General features: G+C 40.9%; 1 protein-coding gene across 1 annotated transcript in view; it reads right to left on the bottom strand.

Moving 5' to 3' along the window:
• The window catches only part of LOC149285314 (1,4-alpha-glucan-branching enzyme-like), an 81,009-nt gene extending 69,957 nt beyond the window's left edge, over positions 1-11,052 (bottom strand). Inside the window, exons 1-2 of the mRNA XM_089495530.1 lie at positions 10,955-11,052; positions 1,072-1,241 (exon numbers count right to left, since the gene is read on the bottom strand). Coding sequence (XP_089351656.1) covers positions 1,072-1,241; positions 10,955-11,052 — 268 coding nt within the window. The remainder of the gene's footprint in view (positions 1-1,071; positions 1,242-10,954) is intronic.
• Positions 11,053-20,695: the final 9,643 nt, after the last annotated feature.

Raw genomic sequence — 20,695 nt, 5'->3', positions numbered from 1 at the left:
AAGAACTTCCACAAAGTCCAAGGTAAGTGCAAAAAGGTGGTGACAGCACTTAATCATAGGCTGTAATGTGTCCACATTATACTCACGTATAAAAAGCACAATTTTTGCTCTTGCCTTGGACTTTGTGGAAGTTCTCGCCGCATTCTTTTTTTCCACGTTTCGTGTCGCTCAATGAGTGAGGTTGCTCAGTGTTGATAAGAAGGTTTCCTGCACCTTAATCAACTAGCCAAGTGAGTTTCTGCTTTCTAAATAATGGACATTACTCTTGTAGGTGTTCAATAACTTTGGTCCTCAAGGACCATCTAGACTCAAGATGGGCACGTTTTATAATCACAATCCACTTTTGCAGGGTGTTCCAATGTCTGTGCAGATTCCTGGGGTCTCAGATCAACTGGCATCAGCCACAGAGCAGAGCCTTTCTGTGACATTCTGCTCCGACTGCAATTTGCTTTATTGATTTATGTTATTGCATTTTTAATTAATAAATTAGGCAATAACCACTTGTTGCAGCGTTTGCCTCATAAGAGAATTTAACATCATCAAAAATATTTTGTGAGTGACATAATAAAGAGAGCTTTTTAACCGGCAGCATCTGAGGGCCAGGACTAGAAGAGTTTCTCATTACTAGAAATTATGGCATTTATGGTACGTGCACACAGGTTATGCATAAACTAAACATACACTACCATTTCAAAGGTTTGGGGTCACTTAAAAATGTCCTGGTTTTTGAAAGAAAAGCCAATTTTGTCCACTAAAATAACATTAAAGGGATCAGAAATACAGCGCAGATGTTGTTAATGTTATAAATGACTATTGTAGCTGGAAACAGTTGATCTTTAATGGAATATCTTTATAAGTGTATGGAGGCCCTTTAATACTTGCATCACCTGTGTTCCAATGGTTGTGTTCGCTAATCCAAGTTTATATATTTAGAAGGCTAATTGACCATTAGAAAACCCTTTTACAATTAAGTTACAGCTAGAAATGTCCTTGCTTTCCATGAAAACAGCTAAGGGATCCCAAACCTTTAAGCAGGGAAGAAAAAAAAAAATGGAAGAAGTAAAAACTTACTGAAGTCCCCAGTAAGGAAAACCGCCTCTGCTCCAGGAGCCCATTCTTTACAATATATGCCATGGTCTGGAAGGACGTGGATTCCAAAAGTCTGGTAACCTCTTGAAAACTTCTCTAGACCACCTTCGTTCCCTTCAATACTCTTCAAACGCTGATCAAACAAAGCATACCTTGCAAGACAAAAGGTTATATATGAACCTACGGCAGTGTTCATGGCCAGGCTGAAAATTAAGACATTAATCTACATGTTTTCCATTGAATTTCTTTCCCCACAAGACATTACTAGAGAGGGAACTGGAACAAATGGACTATTGTAGCTGAAAATGGCTGATTTTTCATTGAATATTTGTAAAGGGGTACAGAGGCCCTTTATCACTCCCATCACTCCTGTGTTCCAACGGCACGTTGTGTTCGCTGATCGAAGTTTACGTTTAAAAGGCTAACAGATGCTTATTATGTTACAGCTAAAAATGTCTTAGTTTTCCATGAAAACAGCAAAGTGACCCCAAACTTTTGAACGGCAACGTATACTGATTGCCGCATTTTTCTTAGGGTTCAGTTTACTTATTGCTACCAAACTGTCTGTACAAAAAAAAAATAACAACAAGAAAAATGCATTCTTAAAGTTATAAAGTACTATTCCTTTAAACCCCTTCGAGACAAAGGCTGATTTTACTTTTTGTACCCTTTGTGACAATGGCCTTTTTAACATTTCTGCGCTGCTTGTGTTTAGCTGTAATTTTCTTCTTTCCCGTTTACTGAACCCACACACATTATATATTGTTTTTTTCAGGACAAGAAGGGCTTTCTTTAGATGACATTGTTTTGATTGTATCATATTATTTACTATTAAAAAAATTATAAAATATGGTGAAAAATTTTGAAAAAAATGACTGTTTCTAACTTTTAGTTGAAAAATCTTTTACTCATCTATAAAAGGTAATGAAAAAACCTGCTAAATAGATTCTACACTATTTGTCCTGAGTTTAGAAATACCCAATGTTTTTATGTTTTTTTGCTTTTTTCTACCCATTATGGGGCAATAAGTACAGGTAGCGTTTTGCTATTTCAAAGCCATTTTTTCCAAATCTGGTAATTCTTCCCCCCATGTGCCATTTCGGGTATCTTTGAACCCGGCCAATGCAATTTACCCCATCAAGTCATATATTTTTGAAAACTAGACAGCCCAGGGTATTCCAAATGCTAGTATTTTAACTCTTTCCATGCACCATATCTACCACCAGTCTTTGTCAAACTTTATGGTAGTCATTTTTTTGCATTTGTTTTGTCATACACATTTTACTTCAGGTATGAATTAAAATGTTCTAGTTTATGTCACTATCACAAAACACCCCAATATGTGTTCAGCAACATCTCCTGAGCGCAGCGATACCCCACATGAATGATTTTGCCTGGCTGTTTGGGGGCAAAAGGGCCACATTTGGGGCATGCGCATTTTTCAATGTTGAACTTTGGCATTTGGGGATCCACTGCCCATGCCCTATTTGGTACATCTTTGAGCCGGGCCATTTCAGTGTGCCCAATAAACCCATATATTTTTGAAAACTAGACACCCCAGGGTATTTCAAATGCTAGTATTTTAACTCTTTCCATGCACCATATCTACCACCAGTCTTTGTCAAACTTTGTGGTAGTCATTTTTTTGCATTTGGTTTTCCACACACATTTTAATTCAGGTATGAATTAAAATGTTCTCGTATATGTCACTATCACAAAACACCCCAATATGTGTTCAGCAACATCTCCTGAGTACAGCGATACCTCACATGAATGATTTTGCCTGGCTGTTTTGGGGCAAAAGGGCCACATTTGGGGCATGCGCTTTTTTCAATGTTGAACTTTGGCATTTGGGATCCACTGCCCATGCCCTATTTGGTACATCTTTGAGCCAGGCCATTTCAGTGTGCCCAACAAAACCATATATTTTTCAAAACTAGACACCACAGGGTATTTTAAATGCTGGTATTTTAACTCTTTGCATGCACATATTTTACCACCAGCATTTTTTCAAAGTTTGCAGTAATATTTTTGTGTGTGTATTTTTCCCACACACACCTACTTTATGTATGAATTTACAGCTCCTGGTATATGCCGCTGTCACACGACACCCCATAATGTGTTCAGCAACATCTCCTGAGTGCAGTGATACCCCACATGCATGGGTGTGTCATTTTTTGGGGGAACTAAAAGGCCACATTTGGTACGTGTGCATTTTTCTAATTGGAAATTAGATGTGTGGCCATCCTTCCCCCCGTGTTAATTGGGACGTTGTTGAACCTGGCCCATTCAATTTACCCCATCAAATCATACATTTTTTAAAAGTAGACACCCCACGGGCATTTAATATGCCAGTATTTTAACTCTTTCCATGCAAGAATTGTTTTAAGCTAATATGCTAATTTTAGGACTTGCTCACAAAAATATATTTTTTATATATATATATATATATATATTTTTTTATTTTTTTTAAAAAAAAATGTAACATTTTTTTTCAACTTGGAGGTTCCCCTGATAGTGACATCAGTGGGAAATGATTTTTACATTTTACTGTTTTTTTACTATTTTTTTCTAATTATTATTAATTTTATTTTATTTTTTAATTTATTTTTACTAATCACACTGTGATTAGAAAGCTGGGCTCCATTGACTTGCATGGTGAATGCAGTACCTGTATTCAACCTGCAAGTGGAGCCAAAGTTCTCTAGATGGTCTGGACTATCTAGCGAACTTTTAAAATTTGTGGTTCCTGTTACAGGACGGCGGCCATCTTCCTTGATGGCGAAGATTGCCGGCAGCTGCGGCTGTGACCGCTCTCCGGAGCGGTCACAGCCCATCAAAAGGTTAGTGTTTGGTGTCGCTGGATGCCTCCTGATCGAGGCATTCCAGCGACACCATTTAAGTTTAGGAGGCGATCGTCGATCGCCTCCTAAACGCTTTTAAAACGGGCGTCCGAGGTCGAGGCATTCAGCAACGCTTTTTGGGTGCAGAAAGCGATAGTAGATCGCTTTCTGCACCCGTTTAAAGACGTGCCGGTCCTGGCACGTCAATTGTCGTAAAGCACATGCTTTTCCGTGCCGTGCCAGGACCGGCAATTGTCATTAAGGGGTTAAATGTTGCTTTTTAAAGCTGCACCTACAGGCATTCAAGAACAACATTTCTGAGATTGGAAAAAGACCAAAATCACAAAAAGAAGGCTTTATCCTGTTTTAATTTCAATTTTGAAATTTCATAGGAATATGAAAAAAAGTCATATTTTCAATTAGTTAATTTGAAAAAAAAGAGACTTGGGGTTCAGTCACTCAGAAAGTTCACATAAAAATCAATACGTTGTAATGTTTCCATCTCTGCTTCTAATTTTGTAACAATAAGCATAATCAATTTGCACAACCAACTTTCTATAATTTAATATGCACGAGGCTGCATCTTTTACCCCAATAAACTGCATACGGAGAAAGAAACAAATCACCAAATCTGCTTGATACATGTTTAGAACACTGCAAGAAGAGGTTACATTTTATGCATCATATAACAGAAGATGATGACACAATGAAATTGAATATTTAAATTCAGAAATCAATTAAATTATGTGTGTATTTATGTTTTCTATTTTTAGGTGAATCTGTTATCTACAGCGAAAGCTACTTTGGAGTTCTGACAAGAACCTAAATGTCTTTGGATGACTGCGTCAAAGCCTAGACTTCCGTTTGATTTACAATGTGGGCCAAGACCCGGAAATTGTGGATTCCAAGAGTCTTCTTGTAATGTCGGAACCGGACTAATAATGTCTAATAGAATAGGCAGGATTCAGACGTGCAAAGCTGATGGATACTTCCAAAAAGTCTCACTGGTGTACCTCCTGCCAACGACTTTTATATCAAGTATTAGAATGTATTCGGACTATTTAAATGTTTGTAAGAAGTACCATTTGTTGAGCCCCCCTTCCTCTGCACAGACTACGAGGATCTGAAATTGGTGGATTTTAGACGGCTTATGTACATGACAGCACCAAAAATATAAGACCAATAAGTGACATACCGTCCCAAGGCCCGCACAAAATGATAAAGCTCTGATTGAAACAGAAAGCTTTGCGAGAACGATCTTGCAGCGAGTAGTGAATACTGATGATGTCTGAATAAAAATGCAGTAGAGCAATCCACGGAGCAACGCAAGGAGTATCCAGAATGTTCTTTGTCTTCCCACCATGAAGCCCCGTCACTTTTTTTTCCCCTAGCATACGGCACGTTACCCAGGACAAACAAGAAAGCCTCCTTACAAATCAAAAGTACGGGGAGTGGGAAGGAGAAAGATGGTGCCGCCACGTCACGAAGCAGTTAGACTTCACACGTTAGTTTCTCCTATAATCTTTGAACAGATACACTGGAGTTTATGCATTGTCTGCGATGAGAGTTGTGGGCCAGTGATTCTCTTTCCAGGACCTCGCAGAAATGAAAACGTCCCTGGATACGTCTAGATTGCCCGTAACTTACTCTAGCTCTTTCACGATCCGCACTGGGGACAAGTACTCAATCCACAGAAGATAAATACCGTCTTATGCAAGGCTGCAAAATTTGATTACAAAAGCACATTAATGCTGGAGCAGCTATTATTCTACTTATTATTATCGTCATCTTATATACGTCTAACGAGATCTTCCTACCAGGAGTCTCCAGTTATGTCCAGCATGTATTATTATAGCATTTATTGCTTACAGAATAATATCAATCAACATAATTAAGCATCAACTCGGACTGCGAATCCGGCAAAATTAAATCTTGACCATTAAGATAGCCTTTAATTGAAGAAGTGATGAATATAACTGGCCAGCGCCAATTCAAAAATACAGATTCTAACCCGACAAAATGTAGCTTTTGCTTCCATATTCAGATTTAATTCTTCCCGGGATCACCTCTACCAAAGAAACATGCCAATAATCTAGCAGGGCTCTAGCAATCTAGTGAATACAAAGAGCAGGGGGTAGAAAAGCATTTATTTGTTAAATATACCCAAAAGCAACCATTCTATAGATTTATTTCACACAGAGCCTCAAAATTATAAATTGTTAAAATAAAAGTGAATATAGCTGTATTAGCTCAAGATAAAAGTTGTTAGTTGAAGTTAATACTTTTTCTTTGGCTGACATAGAAAAATATGTATCCTCGGGAACCTCAGAGGTCTCTTCTTCAGGTGTAATTGAAGCAAGCCATTGAACAGGTTTGGAGCTCAGAGGTTAGTGTTGCCTCTCCCAGCTTCAAAGTTATAAAAACCTACAAGGATGAAATATTAACACTTGGCTTGAAGGTTAGTTTCAGATACGCGTATGAACTCACGTGTGAACTCATTCCATCCGTGTGTGTGTGTGTGTGTGTGTATATATATCCCAAAATTATATGAAAAGGCATTACATAGGAAGGAACCAACAACTACATAAGAGAAAAGAGAAAATAACTAAAAGGAGAAAAGGTAATAAAAATAAAAAATGCAATAGAAAGGCCAAAGTTTGCAATATAAAAAAATTGAAAGCACTAATCACTAATGGAATTTCACTTCAACAATTCAGTGCTTCAAACAAAGAACTAATAAATATTTGGAAGGATATAGTGTAAAACAGATCTTAATTTGAGCTGAGAAAATGGAATATTAAGTGAGAATTCAGGCAACAAGGGGCCGTTAGCTGGTGTTTCATATTACACAGGAGAAAAGAAATGGAAAGGTCAGCGGAGCGGTTACAGCGGTGCCCTTTTCCAAGGTAATCAGCAGAGCACGCAGCAGATACGTGGCCAGAAACACGCCGGGTAACACCGTTAAAGAGGCAGTATCGCATGAACGTGCTTTCATAGGATTTTATTCTTCACGCCATTCTCTCAGGAACAAACAGCATGTAAGCACTGAGAAAGAAACATTTATTCCAGGTTTATATCCCGAAAGGTGCGAAGGCAATGAGCCTGCCTGTAACGTCTTGATTTCAGGAGAAAAGTAGGAAAACGTTGCAGTCTGCCCAGGATCCGGTAACGGCATGCACCCGCTTCTCTAGCAAACTCTATATTCCTAAATATCAGTGTCCAAAAAAAGCTGAACATAAATCAGGGGGTCAACAAATTTGGTTTGGCTCTAGGAGCCCGCCTAACAATTTGAGAAGCAGCGACTTTTTCTTCCCCCAAAAATGTGTTTTTCATTTATTACCCCTTGTTTGCAGTTAAAGGATGTTCATTGGGGCAATAGCACATAAACACCCCTTTCTTTAGTACTCCACCACTTCGTACAATACCGCAGTTAAACCTTTCATGACAAGCTTTATTTCCTATATGAAGACCCAAGCTTGTATGTTTATCCATTATTCTTACACATACACACACTAACACCATCCAGTGACATACACACGCATACATACACATCTTATTCTCACAAAACACTAACATCTTACAAGCACATTCTACGCTCACGCACACATGCTAACACCATACACCAACACATACACTATATGCTGACATACACACTCATGCTAATGCCATACTGTAACATGAACACCACCACATTCTTATTAACACACACACTATCCAACATCATACATTCACACACACGCACTGGCTAACACTATATAAAATTACACACTATACATTTACACACAGACACACTGACTCTGACACTACAGCACACACACACACACACTCCAGCACTCTACATATTCGCACATACCCACTGACACTCCAGCATACACATTCACTACTCACCCCCTCTCACCTTGTGGAGACCTGCCATGTCACTGCCTATCTCCTGCCATGGTGAATCCAGCACCCTGCGCTTTCCTGCGGCATTACGAGCCCTTTTTACGGACCCCTGATAGCACACACAGGATAGTGAAGGGTGCTGGATTTACAATGGTAACCCTGGCCGGTTTTTACCCCCTTCTCCTGCAAAACCCTGGGCACCTAGAAGCATGGGGTTTTTTTTTGTTTTTTAGAATGAATCTTCTTTACACAAGTCTCATGGAAAAATTACAGAATACCAACTTTCTTCTGACTAACCCAATTCACAAACGTAGGAAGTTAAGTTTCCTAAGCGAAATTCCAAAGCATCTGATGCAATTCAAATTGTGAAATCTATTTCAATTTTGTTGTTGATGCAGTTTGACGTCACCGTGGACATAGTACATGCAGAAGCAGCCGCAAGGTCATTTGTAACCGGAATGTGTCTGGTCATTGATCTTGACAGAGGTCAGCGGTAATTATGAGCGGTAGCGGGAGGTATGCAAGAAGACAATATTTTTAGAACAGTTACAGGCTGGTTTTGTCATCTTCCATTCACACAAGGAGACTTGACGTGCACCAGCCAACAGCCTGACCATCTGCCAAATGATTTTACTGGCAGCTTATACAAGAAACGAGAACTCTAACTGTATGTTCAAATTCAGTTAAAGGTATAACGATGAATACTGTATATACACACACGTGTTCTTTCTAAGATGTGTTATGTGGTCAACAGCACAGATCCACACAGTAGGGTCAGTTCTCAGGTTTATTGTTAAATATATTAAAGTGCCTTGCACATGGTTTGTGTTTGTTTTACGGACAGACCTTTGAAAGTTAAAAATATATAAAATTATTTTTTATACGAATGCGTCTCTAGAAAATCTGATTTCAACATTAAATAATACATTTCTAAATTCTTGATTAGGGGCATATTAAAAAAAACACTTATGTTCTGTGCACAATGTGCATTGTAGTGCTGTGAAATATGATTTATAAATCAATAATTATATGTATTAATATATAAATAATATATCAACCGGGGGGGGGGTAAAAACAGGAAGGGCCTCTTTACTCAGAGAACAGTAGATAATTCACTACCTGCAGCCATAGTGCAACGCGAGATACACTTAGGAAGAGGCTGCATGCGTTTTCAGCAAAGATAAAAAATTATGTAAATAATGTAAATTTAGAGAATTCAAAGATAAATGTGATCCCCAGTCTTACGTCCCCGACAGCCCACTAAAGAATAATGCATTCTATAGTAGACCGCGAGTGCTTTAACGCGCATTCTTACAAAGATCTGATGTAGTAGCTGCTGCCCTCCTCCTGAGTGGCCTGATGATTCTTGCCGCTGATTGGCCACTTCAAACAGCCAATCAGTGGCAAGAAAGCACTCCAATTGATGTGAGCACTACTCGGATCTAGTCTGCCCGATTTTCCTAAAGTAAAAATTCACGTCTTGATGGGTCCTTGGTCTCGTCTTAGATTCAGGACAGCTTCACACCTATCCCATGCATGTTTAAATTCCTGTATTAGCCTCTACCATCTCTGCTGGGAGGCGCTTCCATTTATCTACCGCCTTCTCACCTGGCAACGCGATACTGAAAACGCCGATTATAGCTGGTCCTGCTGCACACAATGGTGACCAAAACTGTTCAAACAGTCACTCTTGTGACAAACATACAACATTTCTAATAAAAGCACTGTACAGAACTGTATAGAACACTTTCCTTCTATACACCGTATACATAACACAAAGTTACAGGGCTGCAGTTTCCATAATTATTAGGACTCGGATCATCATCAGATCGGTAATCAGACCGGGTTCATCTCCATTTCACTTACGACATCGTTGTAACAGTCAACAGGCAATTACACAATGGGTGGAAAAGGTACGTTTTTTAGCAAAAGACCGGCGGTGTCAATGACCAGTGATTTACAGCCGTGTGATGAAAACCGAATGATGCAACTTGCGAGCCAGAACTGCAAAATCATCGTGTCTCTCCGTTTATGTTTCGCCTCTTAATATTTCATAGTCAGCGCCATAAATACACTATTCATGTACCAGGTACCTTCACACCGAGACGTTACAAGAAACGTAACAAGAGGTTCAGCATGCCGGGGCAGGGCTCGGGGGGGTTAGAGCGTCACAATTCCGCGCATGCACAGTATACATTCTACAGCGTCCCAAACACTGGGGAAAAATATCAGGACAAGCGAAATAGAGAGGCGAAACTGGGACTGTCCCGCGGCGAGGGAACCTCCAGAGATATTCCACGCTGTCCGAAGCAACTAGATATTGGACCAGGCTGCAGTTTAATGTAGTGGGAGAAAAACATGTCAATGCGTTAAACAGAATTAGGGATGACCAAAAAAAAAACCTCACAGATCCATTATTATTCTTTATCGATTTATATAGCATAAGCATATTCCGGAGCGCAGTACAATGAGTAACCAGGTAGTGACAATTGTACTTACAAAAACAAAAGGTAATGGGAGGGTGCGTATCATATGATATTATTATACTTTTATATCTGGAACCCTGATGTATGGATCAAAAAAACTTTGCTTCTATGGGATTGGGATGTGCGCCCCAGTCCTACCACGCAATGCAGCCCAGTATATGGCTACGCTGGTCCAAGCGACAACTCTCATGACACTTGGCCAGCAAGGCCTGCTGATATGTTAGAAATTGTGCACATTTTTGCTGAGCCTCTCAATAAACATTATTTGAATGAGTACAGGGTACAGGAGTGATGGCAGATCCGGAGCGCTGGGAAGCGCTGATGTGCAGCGAGTTTTATGTAAGTTATGTATAAACTATAATATTATTATGTAATATACTATTATGTATAAACCGATACATGGGGGTTAGAATGAAGCTCTTTAAATGAGTTCCAGGTTAAAGCTACCGACAATCAGCCGTCATGGAGGGGGCGTGTTACAGAGAGGCCCGGCTGCATGCATACATTCATAAACACACGGAGTCATACGAACGCTGTAAGTACGCCATGCAATGAATGAGTCCTGCCTGCACCCCACCGGTCTGTCAGCGGCCAGCAGGCGGGATGCAGCTAGCAGGAGAGGGGCGCGGCTGCCGCCACCGGCCGCTTTACCTCCTCTGGAAGTCCTTCTTGTACGGTTTGAGGTACGGGTCCTGCTCCAGCAGCTGGTGTAGTCCAGGTACGTGCACCGAGTCCGCTGCGTCTGCCATCTTTCTCAGCAGCCCAAACCAATGGATGACAGATAAACAGACGGCGCGATGCAGCTACGACCCGACCTGTGCGCTCGACTCCGCGGGAATCTGGCACTTGGGGCTCAGCCTGTCACATGTCATCGCCTGTCAGACGGCTGGGGACACGCCCACAGGGTGACCCTCGTGTGTCTGTGTACTGCGCTCCTTCCCTGCTGCTGCGCTGGGTGTCATTAACTGCCCTCACTAGTACGTTACTCGCTTTATCCTCCGCTCTGTGTTTCGTTATAGAAAAGAACTCTATTAAAGGGACGTTGCAGCCATACTATGCTCTATGGTACATGTAATACATATGCTACATATAAAACATGATACATATGATAGGAGCACACCTGAGAACTCTCAGTTTTGCCGGAGACTCCGAGTGAAGCGCTGCTTCTCCAGGCCTCTGGGTCACTACGAGAAACTCCAGATCGGGGAGCAGCGTTGTGCCCAACTCCCAGCCCACTTCTCCATTAACAATAGTGTATGTCCAGCGGGACCTCCTACCCGCATGCAGCAATGGGGGGCTTGGGGTAGTGGAAGCCAGACAGTTCTCAGGTATGGATAGAAGGGAGAGCCCTTTAAGTTTCCATTGTGTCCCTTTTGCAAGTGAGCGGAGTGATCATACAGAACCCCCCATTATTTTGCATGGACATGTTTTCATCTCCACGCGTGTTAAATACAGCGTTCTGGCTCGGTGGCCTCTGTGGGCGGTGCTGTATTCAGACCCGTGTGCACTGAAAGTGCTCCTATAGATTTTAATGGGACCGCTTTCCTGACGCTGTTTCGGACCACGGTGGGGGGGGGGGGAGATAGCTGCGGCTTACGTCAAGTGTTCACGGAGTACTTTTTACATGCGTCCCTCCATAATGGGGCTGTCAGGAAACTAAACTGTCCTCTTAATACTTTTTTTTTTTCTAGTTTATATGGTAATAAGCTTTCAGAGCCTGCTTCTGAGTTTGAGAAAACACGCAAAAAGTTATTTGGTTAAAGAATTATTCCTGGGAAGGAGTTCCTGATAGCCCTGCTAAAGAAGAATGCACGAGTGAGTGAATGAGCACAAAATAACAATATCAATCTGAGCAAGAGAGATTTTTTATCACCAATAAATATCTAAAAAAAATTAATAAATGGATGTGATCCAAGCTCATATGAACGATGTGTGAGTCTGTCGCCAGTAACTTGCAACAAATCACTCACCTGTCCCATATCTGGATGGGATCAGGATAATCCGCTCTGGAGAACCTCTGTTGTGTTAAGGAAAAAGACACTCGATGGTCCCATAATCCCGCTTCAGGATGGCTTTGCGGCAAACATCCGCAATAATGGTGTTAACGTTAGTACAGCATAATGTGTTTCGCCTAGCAATGGCTTCCTCCAGGTGCATTTTCACAACGGATCCTCCTCACCCTTTTATATATTGGAAGTGGTCAATGTCCAGTCAGTCCCATTAGAGTATTTAACTCATTAAGTCCTTCTAGAAACATACATATTCACTTACCTGGCTAGGTAAATATTTATATACCTAAAAAATATATTAATCAATAAATAATAGTTATATATCATCCACTCGCTCTACCTTCTCCACCTGGCAAATATATAACACAACTATGAAATACAAATATATAATATATATTAAAAATTACAAACAAAAAGTAATTTAATGTGGGATCATTTTGTGTTTGATATATACACGATAATGAATTATTTTTCTTTGGTTTTTTTTCACATATATATATATATATATATATATACACACACACACACACACACACACACACCTTTGGAAGTAACTATCTAATCTCAAGAATAATTGGAATATATATATACATACAGCACTACGGAATTTGATGGCGCGATACAAAACAATAAATAATTGTTTTTGATTACAAAAATATTTTATTCACAGATTTATATTATTCCTCTGTACTTACCTGAGATGACCATTGCTGCTCTCCATCTCCCTTGTCCACTGATTGGATGCTTGAAATTAATGGGAGCACTTTCTGTTTATGAGTACGGGGGTCCGCTTCAGTGAAACATGTCCGGCATGAAGAATTCTGCAGAATCCCCCTACGTATTTGCAAGGAAGACACATGACAATTTAAAGGGACCACACAGCTATCATATGCATCAAAGTGCACATGATAGCTGGAGTATCATTTAACTATGCTTTATGCAGGGCCAGCTCAGCCCTTCTTGAACAGCAACCTTGCCAGGGTTGGCTCATGTTAATGTATTATTATGATGGGGTCAGGTGAGGAAACCAGTACGCAGGGATAGGGGTGATGTGTACAGCCTAATATAGGCAAAGTCCAACAACGTACCAGAACAAGAGGAGCCAGGTAGCAAGCGAGGTCTGGCAACAGGTATCAAGTCCAGAGTAATCAGGTAACAAGCAGGGTCCGGCAACAGGTATCAGGTAAGCGTAGTCAGGTAGCAAGCAAGGTTCGGCAACAGGTATCAGGTAAGAGTAATCAGGTAACAAGCAGGGTCCGGCCAGGGGCGTAACTAGACGCCTCAGGGCCCGGGTGCGAGAATCTGTTAAGGGCCCCCCCACCCCCACCCCCTCACCCCCCCCCAAAAAACATGATTTTTACCCAACAATTTTTTTTTCAACTAATTCAACAAATTCAATTTACATATTGAATCATATCTGTAAAAAAATCTAAGAAAAAGGGGCGCATGTACAAAGGGCATAATCCAGGGGTGTCCAAGTTTTTTCTGCAGTGGGCCACTTCATCAGAATTGTATACGTGCGCGGGCCGCACTCATTTTTCACTGTGACAAAAAATATGGCCTTTAATAAAATATGCAGATTAAAATAAAGTAATATGACACAAAACCTTTACTCTTCCTCTCACTGATTTCTGGGCCTTGAAAGTTTTGCGACTACAAATTCAGGATTCCCTAGATTTATTCTAGGGATGAACTAAAATGAAAATTCTGGACCAAAACATTCAGGGTTCACTTAGCCAAAACTGAAAATGACCCCCACCTTTAAAAATAATAATAAAAGCTCACATGTTTAATAAAAGTAGGTAACACACAATTGGACAAAATTAGCAATATGACTTGGCATGATAGGAGTGTGATTGCTAACAGCAATCACACTCCTATCATACCCAGGCAACCAGTAAATGCTGGTACCTAGGCATGATGGGACTGTGCTCGCTGTGAGCAATCACACTCCTATCATGCCAAGTCAGCCAGTACATGCTGGTACAGGGTGGCTGTAAGTGATGTGCAGACCCCATACTGCTGGCAGCATCACTACACAAGGGGGGCAGCTAGCTAGGTTTCAGCATGTACTGGCTGACTTGGCATGATAGGAGTGTGATTGCTAACAGTAGTCACAGTCCCATCATGCCTAGGTTCCAGCACTTACACATCCATCCAGTAAATGCTGGAACCTAGGCATGATGGGACTCTGATTGCTATTAGCAATCACACTCCTATCATGCCAAGTCAGCCAATACACGCTGGTACAGGATGGCTGTAAGTGATGTGCAGACCCCATACTGCTGGCAGCATCAATACACAAGGGGGGCAGCTGGCCAGGTTTCAGCATGTACTGGCTGACTTGGCATGATAGGAGTGTGATTGCTAACAGCAATCACAGTCCCATCATGCCTAGGTTCCAGCACTTACACATCCATGCTATCACACACACACACACACACACTCATTTATTCATATAATCATTAATTCACAGATTCATTCCCTCAATCACACACACTCATTCAAACACCCTCCCCACCCCCTTACCTGCACTGCATCTCCCTTCGATGCCGCTCACAGACTTCAGCAGGGGGCGCGGCCTCCCTCTGCCTTCTCTGCTAAAGCACAGAGGAAGTAGGATGTCACGTGAACTCCGCTTCCTCTGTGCTGTCCAGAAGACCCTCCCACAAGTAAGTAGCAGGGCTTGAGGTGCGGCTCGTGTAAGATCGGTTGCCCTGGCTGCCGATCTTACGCGGGCCGCACCTCGAGGTCTCGCGGGCCGCATTTGGCCCGCGGGCCGCATGTTGGACGCCCCTGCCTTATTTAAAAAAAAAAAACAAAACTTAAAAAAGATTTCGGGCGGCCCCTTGGCTTGGGCCCCCCTGCCGCCGGGGCCCGGTCGCAGTCGCGACCCCTGCGACCCCGGTAGATCCGCCACTGGGTCCGGCAACAGGTATCAGGTAGTAAGTAATCATCAAGGACAAGGTAACACAAGGAGCTCAACCATAAAAACAACCGAGCACTGAACGAGTGTCAGTGCTCGGCTTTTAAATGTGCCGCTTCCCCAGACCCCGCCCCCTGCAGTGCCGGTGTCCAATGGACATTCCTGTGTCTCCATGGAGGAATGAGAGAGGAAGGGGGGCGTGGCGTGCAGCACCATGCACGTCCTTCTTTCTGTGGTGGTTCGTTGTTACGTACCGCCGTGCTCGGACACCGTGAGGCATCGGTGCCGTAGCGATCCGGCTCGTCAGGGGGATCGGGGACATAGGAGGACAGAGGAGGTAAGTGCCGGGTACCCGCTAGTCGCGGGTACTCGGGAGACATGCCGTGACATGTATAGTCAATTAACCAGAGCTACAACTCTCCTGCAACCTACCCCATAATGTATTATCCAGTACAGACTATAATCACAAAAATTTCAATAAAAATACATTTTTAAAAATCAAAATTTTCATTAAGAACTAAATGTTTTGTTGTGACATGCAATACTTGTCTGAATCCAGTGTAGGACCAAAATGTATTTGTGTTTAATACGTATTTTATTACTATAGAATTTAGTGCAAATGAAAGTGCAGGCAGGTCACCACAACGTGGTTTGTCACTCAGAGATGCGTGTTGAGATTGGAGGCAATGCTATTATAATAGACAGTGGTGTCCTTTAACTACCCCCGCAATACTGTCCTTATATAGACCAAAGCCATTGACCTAGCATGGCGCTTCTAAATCAGCTCTGATGGCTCTAGACCTATGGTCTATTTAGTCATGACTTACTATTCTGAATTGTAACAGCTGGGACGAGGGCTGCCAAGCGGCCAGTATTTATTGTGTTTGACCATGTTTTAAATGACCATGCCAGTTGAACACCCTGACCAGTTGCATTAAGAGCTGTATTCTACCAGCATTATCAGACAGACACACAGAGCACTGTAACATTTAAAAGGAATGCAAGCAGCCCCTCCTCTGTTAGCGGAACGATACAGTATAATTGATACATTACAAACTAACCAAATACAATTACAGTATAACAAATACCCTAGTTGTTGGCATACAAAACATTGTGTATAGCACACTTTAAAAATGGACACTCCAGCCATCATAATGTACATCAATGCATATGATAGTTGAGTGGTTCCTTAAAATTTTTGTGTTGTCTGTTTTGCAAATGCACGGGGTATTCTGCAAGAACCATCCCATGTGTATTTGCCGCTTTTCACACACCACAGCCAAATGCCCTGGCTAAACACATCATCCTGCAGGTGATACATTCACCTCCAGTCAGATCTACTACAGGCTCCGTGAACGGAGTGAGAGCACATTCCTGTCACTGATTGAGTGGCAAGAAATGTTGGGCCATTGAGTAGGAGGACGCCTGCTGCAGCAGGACGACAACTTCTAGGTCTGACGTTTTGGAAGCAGGCATATTAAAGTAGTCACAGAGTACTTTAATATACGTTCTTCTAAAGTGGAGTCAGGACACTAAACTGTCCCTTTAATACTGGAGTACAAACTGTTTGCCAGTCCTAGCTGGGACTTAATGTGCTATCATGTTTTGGTTCTAGACTTTAATTCAATAAGTAGTTGCTTTGTTGACTAATTAAAATACAGATAAGTGATTAATATATAACCTCAAGATTTTTTTTTCCCCACTAAGGTCATGAAAAAAAATGAATCCTCAACATTTCAAGTGTTACATAATGTAATTTCATCTGTATTTCACGTAAAACCATTCTGACTTAATTACATTTATATTTTAACACTAGCACCAGTATAAAAAACTATTACAATAACTTTTGGCTGCTTTGTTAATAAAGATAAATGACTTTAATAGACTAGGCTTTAATATGAATAGTTGCATTAATTAAAACAATTATTATAGTAGCATGCAATAATGCTTATGTATTGTACAGATTAAAAACACAAAGGTCAAGAATGCGGCCTTCTGTGGGTGAATGAAATTACGCTATCAGACTCCTGGAAAATCAATAGTCTAGATCAATTAACTAAGCAGGGGTTGCATCTAATAACAGTATTTCAATATTATACACAGAATGCTGAGAGACTAGCAAATAATTAAAAGGGAGAAAAGTGAACAATGAACCAAACTTAAAATAGCTATAGGTTCCTGCATGTTGTTACCCGGCAGGTATTTACAAGTCTGCACGCAGCCTTACCCTCCATGCCCAGCGATGTATTCTGGCCTAGGCTGATTAGGTCTAGGGCAGAAGTCGTAAGAGCAGGAAGTCCCTCTGCAGTTTAAAAGGGAGAGGATTCTCCTTTTGGCCAATCAGGCACCCTCACTGCTCCATGGGCTGGGGAGATCAGAGATCTCCCTTGTAACCTGCCCATATACACTATTGAGCACTGGACCTAGCCAGCACAGCTATCATATTGAATTTATGCAGTGCACTCGGACATGACATATATCTCTGCTCCTGTCATTGATTAATGTGCATAACTCTCTGAGTTTGACCCAGAGTCTCTACATGCTTTTTCACACATTGCTTCTCCATTTTGGCTTTATTTTTGTTGAATACATCATGACACACTGTAATATGTCATGTGTTGTTTATCGTAGGTTGTATTTACCTAAGAACCTACAACCTACAGCACCCAAGTTCAAATGTCCTGCTATTATCAACTGTCATTGATTGGTATACATGTATGCTTTGTATAAGAAATAAATCTAAGCAGACATAGAAGCTGTAGTTGCATCTGACCTTTGGTCATGGAGACATTTAGACATTTAGTCAAAACAAATATCTAACGCTGAATAAAATAAATATCTATCCGAATAACAAAGAAGAACAATAACACAACCACATCAGAAATGTTATATTTACAATAAATTCATGTACATGGGTATCTCCACTTTGCTCTTTGTTTCGAAAGCCCTTATTCCCAGTGGTCATTATTATGTGTCTGTGTGCATGTGGATGTTTGCTTTGTGTATTGTGTAATGAAAGATTTCTGCTTTATAGCTCTGTGTTCACTGATGGGCCAAAGCTTTTTTTCTGAAATCTCCTCCACACTTGACAGAAGCTCAATATGTTTACTTCAACATCCGTGATACATTCTAAAAGTGGAACAAATGTCCTAAAAACCCTGTAAATATTTAGCATGTGTACATCTTCTTTAACATGAAATGGTTTTGAAAGCTACGTTGGTTGACATGATTACAAAAGTCAATCCAAGATCTATGATGTTTCCAAGAAGTGATGTTTCTTTATGTCAATGCATACGATTATGGTTCATGATTCATATTACAGAGCAAGAGATACACTTTCTAGAACGTACAGTGATAGAAGCTAAGGGCACTGTGTGATAAAATCGTACCCTTTTTTATTTCTGTGTAGATTTTTATATATATATATCTGTTCAGATTACATTTTCAGATTGCTGCACAGATTGCAATCAGGGAATTTTTCAGACGGTTTAGAGGAGGGTCAATTCCAGATCCTTGCCATCTGTTCATGCCCTACATCACATATAGTCTTCAGTGTCTATAATAACATTGTTTACATATTAAAGGGACACTCCAGTGTCCCAGTCAGCTTTTTGAGCAATGAATGTCTATTAACACCTCCACTACACATGAGATTTAAACGCATGCGCGTACTAGGACCTCCACGGTGGGAATTGCAGGGCCTAATGTTACATCATGCATTTAAATCCCCAGAGCTGCACTCCCATGGCGGTCATCTGCAGGGCGGCTAATACTAGCATTGGAGGTTACCAGACAGGAGGATCCAGGTCCCCTGCAGCGCTGTGGGGGAACTGGATCTTAGCCTCATAGTCAGACCTCTATTTGAGGTCTGATTATAAAACGACCGTGATTATAAGACGAGGGGTATTTTTCAGAGCATTTGCTCTGAAAAAACCTTGTCTTTAATCGAGCAAATACGGTATTTTTTTCCAGAAACATTGCCATCCAGAGTTTGTTAATGCAGGAGCCGGACCACCATAAATGTAGCATGGTACCCACGCTGCCGCATTGTCTCCTGCATAAATTATTAGTGTTTGGATATATCTCGGCCAGTTTCGTAGGAACAAGGTACCATCTCATGAGGACTTTAATTTGGGTTTCCATACGAGTAGAACGACGAGTGGCACCCCAGGAATCTCTAATTAATTTTAGCCGTTGTTACCCAGAAATGGGAATGTCGACAAACCCCAACTAATCATATAAGATCATTTATCTGTGTTTGATGTAGAAGAATGTGAAGAAATAAGTAGGTTTGTAGCAGACTGTTAGCTCTTTAGTACGGTACAGATCTGTTTCAGAATAGGTGTCAGAGGACTCCTGTCACCAACAGACCCCCGTCTAAGGTAACGTTCAACATCCGATCTAATACGAATATAAGTAAAGTGATCGCACCCATTCAGCTGGAATCTAGCCCTAAGAAGCGGAAATGGAACAAAATAATCTTTATCTAATGAATCTGTAATATCACGATCTACATTTTATTGATTTAGAATTCAAAGTCTGTAAGTGAAACTTGTGTCTGAGGCGGCTGCAGGGGTCCAGCTGTCTCTCGTGCGTCCTGAGAATGAATGATATCCAAGTTCACAAGCGAAATCAAGCGATAAAGTCAAATTAAAGTCAATTTAGAAATGAAAAAAAAAGGATTTGATTGATTTTCTGGGCATTTGATTTCTGCAGTCCGACCACCTCCCGTCAGAACACAGGCAGCGCTCTTCTTTGTCCGCTTAAACAGATATTGGCTCCGCGGATCTCTTTTTTTTAAGAACGACATAGAATATCATGATGCCGAAACAAATGAAGTACAGGGTCGCGGTCACTCCGACCATTGCATATATCGCGTTTAGGACAAGGACATCGGAAAACGTTCCGGTTTTTACTTCCAGATCTCCTAAGGAAATATTTCAAGTCAAAAAAATAATTTCGATGTTTCGAGGCAATAATGTCTGTATAATCATCGCTTACAGAAAAATAATATACATTTCCAAATCGTATCTGAATAATCAGTGAATCAGTCACGATATTACTTTTCCCATCTGGCCATCAGATATGGATTTCATTTTTTTTCTCAAATAAAATTAGAAATATCTTTATAGATAGATAGATAGATATAATTTGGTTCATTTAAAATAACCAGCTAATGTTTATGAGACTTGCTGGGTTTCACAGTCTGACTTGGAACCCAAACTTTAAAGATAAAAAAGGTAAAACTAAAAATAAGGTTTAGTTTGAAGAAGGAGGGGAAAAGCTATAAAAACATAAAGAAATTAAACTTAAATTAAAAGCCTCTATCGTGTTGGGTCTAAAATGACATAATTCAGAGAAGGAGCAAAGAATCGTTAAAATAATCCAGTACGATGCAAACAGTTTATAATACCCCCGATTACCTTTAGAGCTGGAGCCATTGTGCGATTCTTGCCA

Source organism: Sceloporus occidentalis, unplaced genomic scaffold (genome assembly GCF_023333645.1).
Source record: "Sceloporus occidentalis isolate IW3139 unplaced genomic scaffold, rSceOcc1.0.p SCAF_81, whole genome shotgun sequence".
In the NCBI taxonomy this organism is placed as follows: domain Eukaryota; kingdom Metazoa; phylum Chordata; class Lepidosauria; order Squamata; family Phrynosomatidae; genus Sceloporus; species Sceloporus occidentalis.
This window is presented reverse-complemented; position numbering and strand designations above follow the sequence as displayed.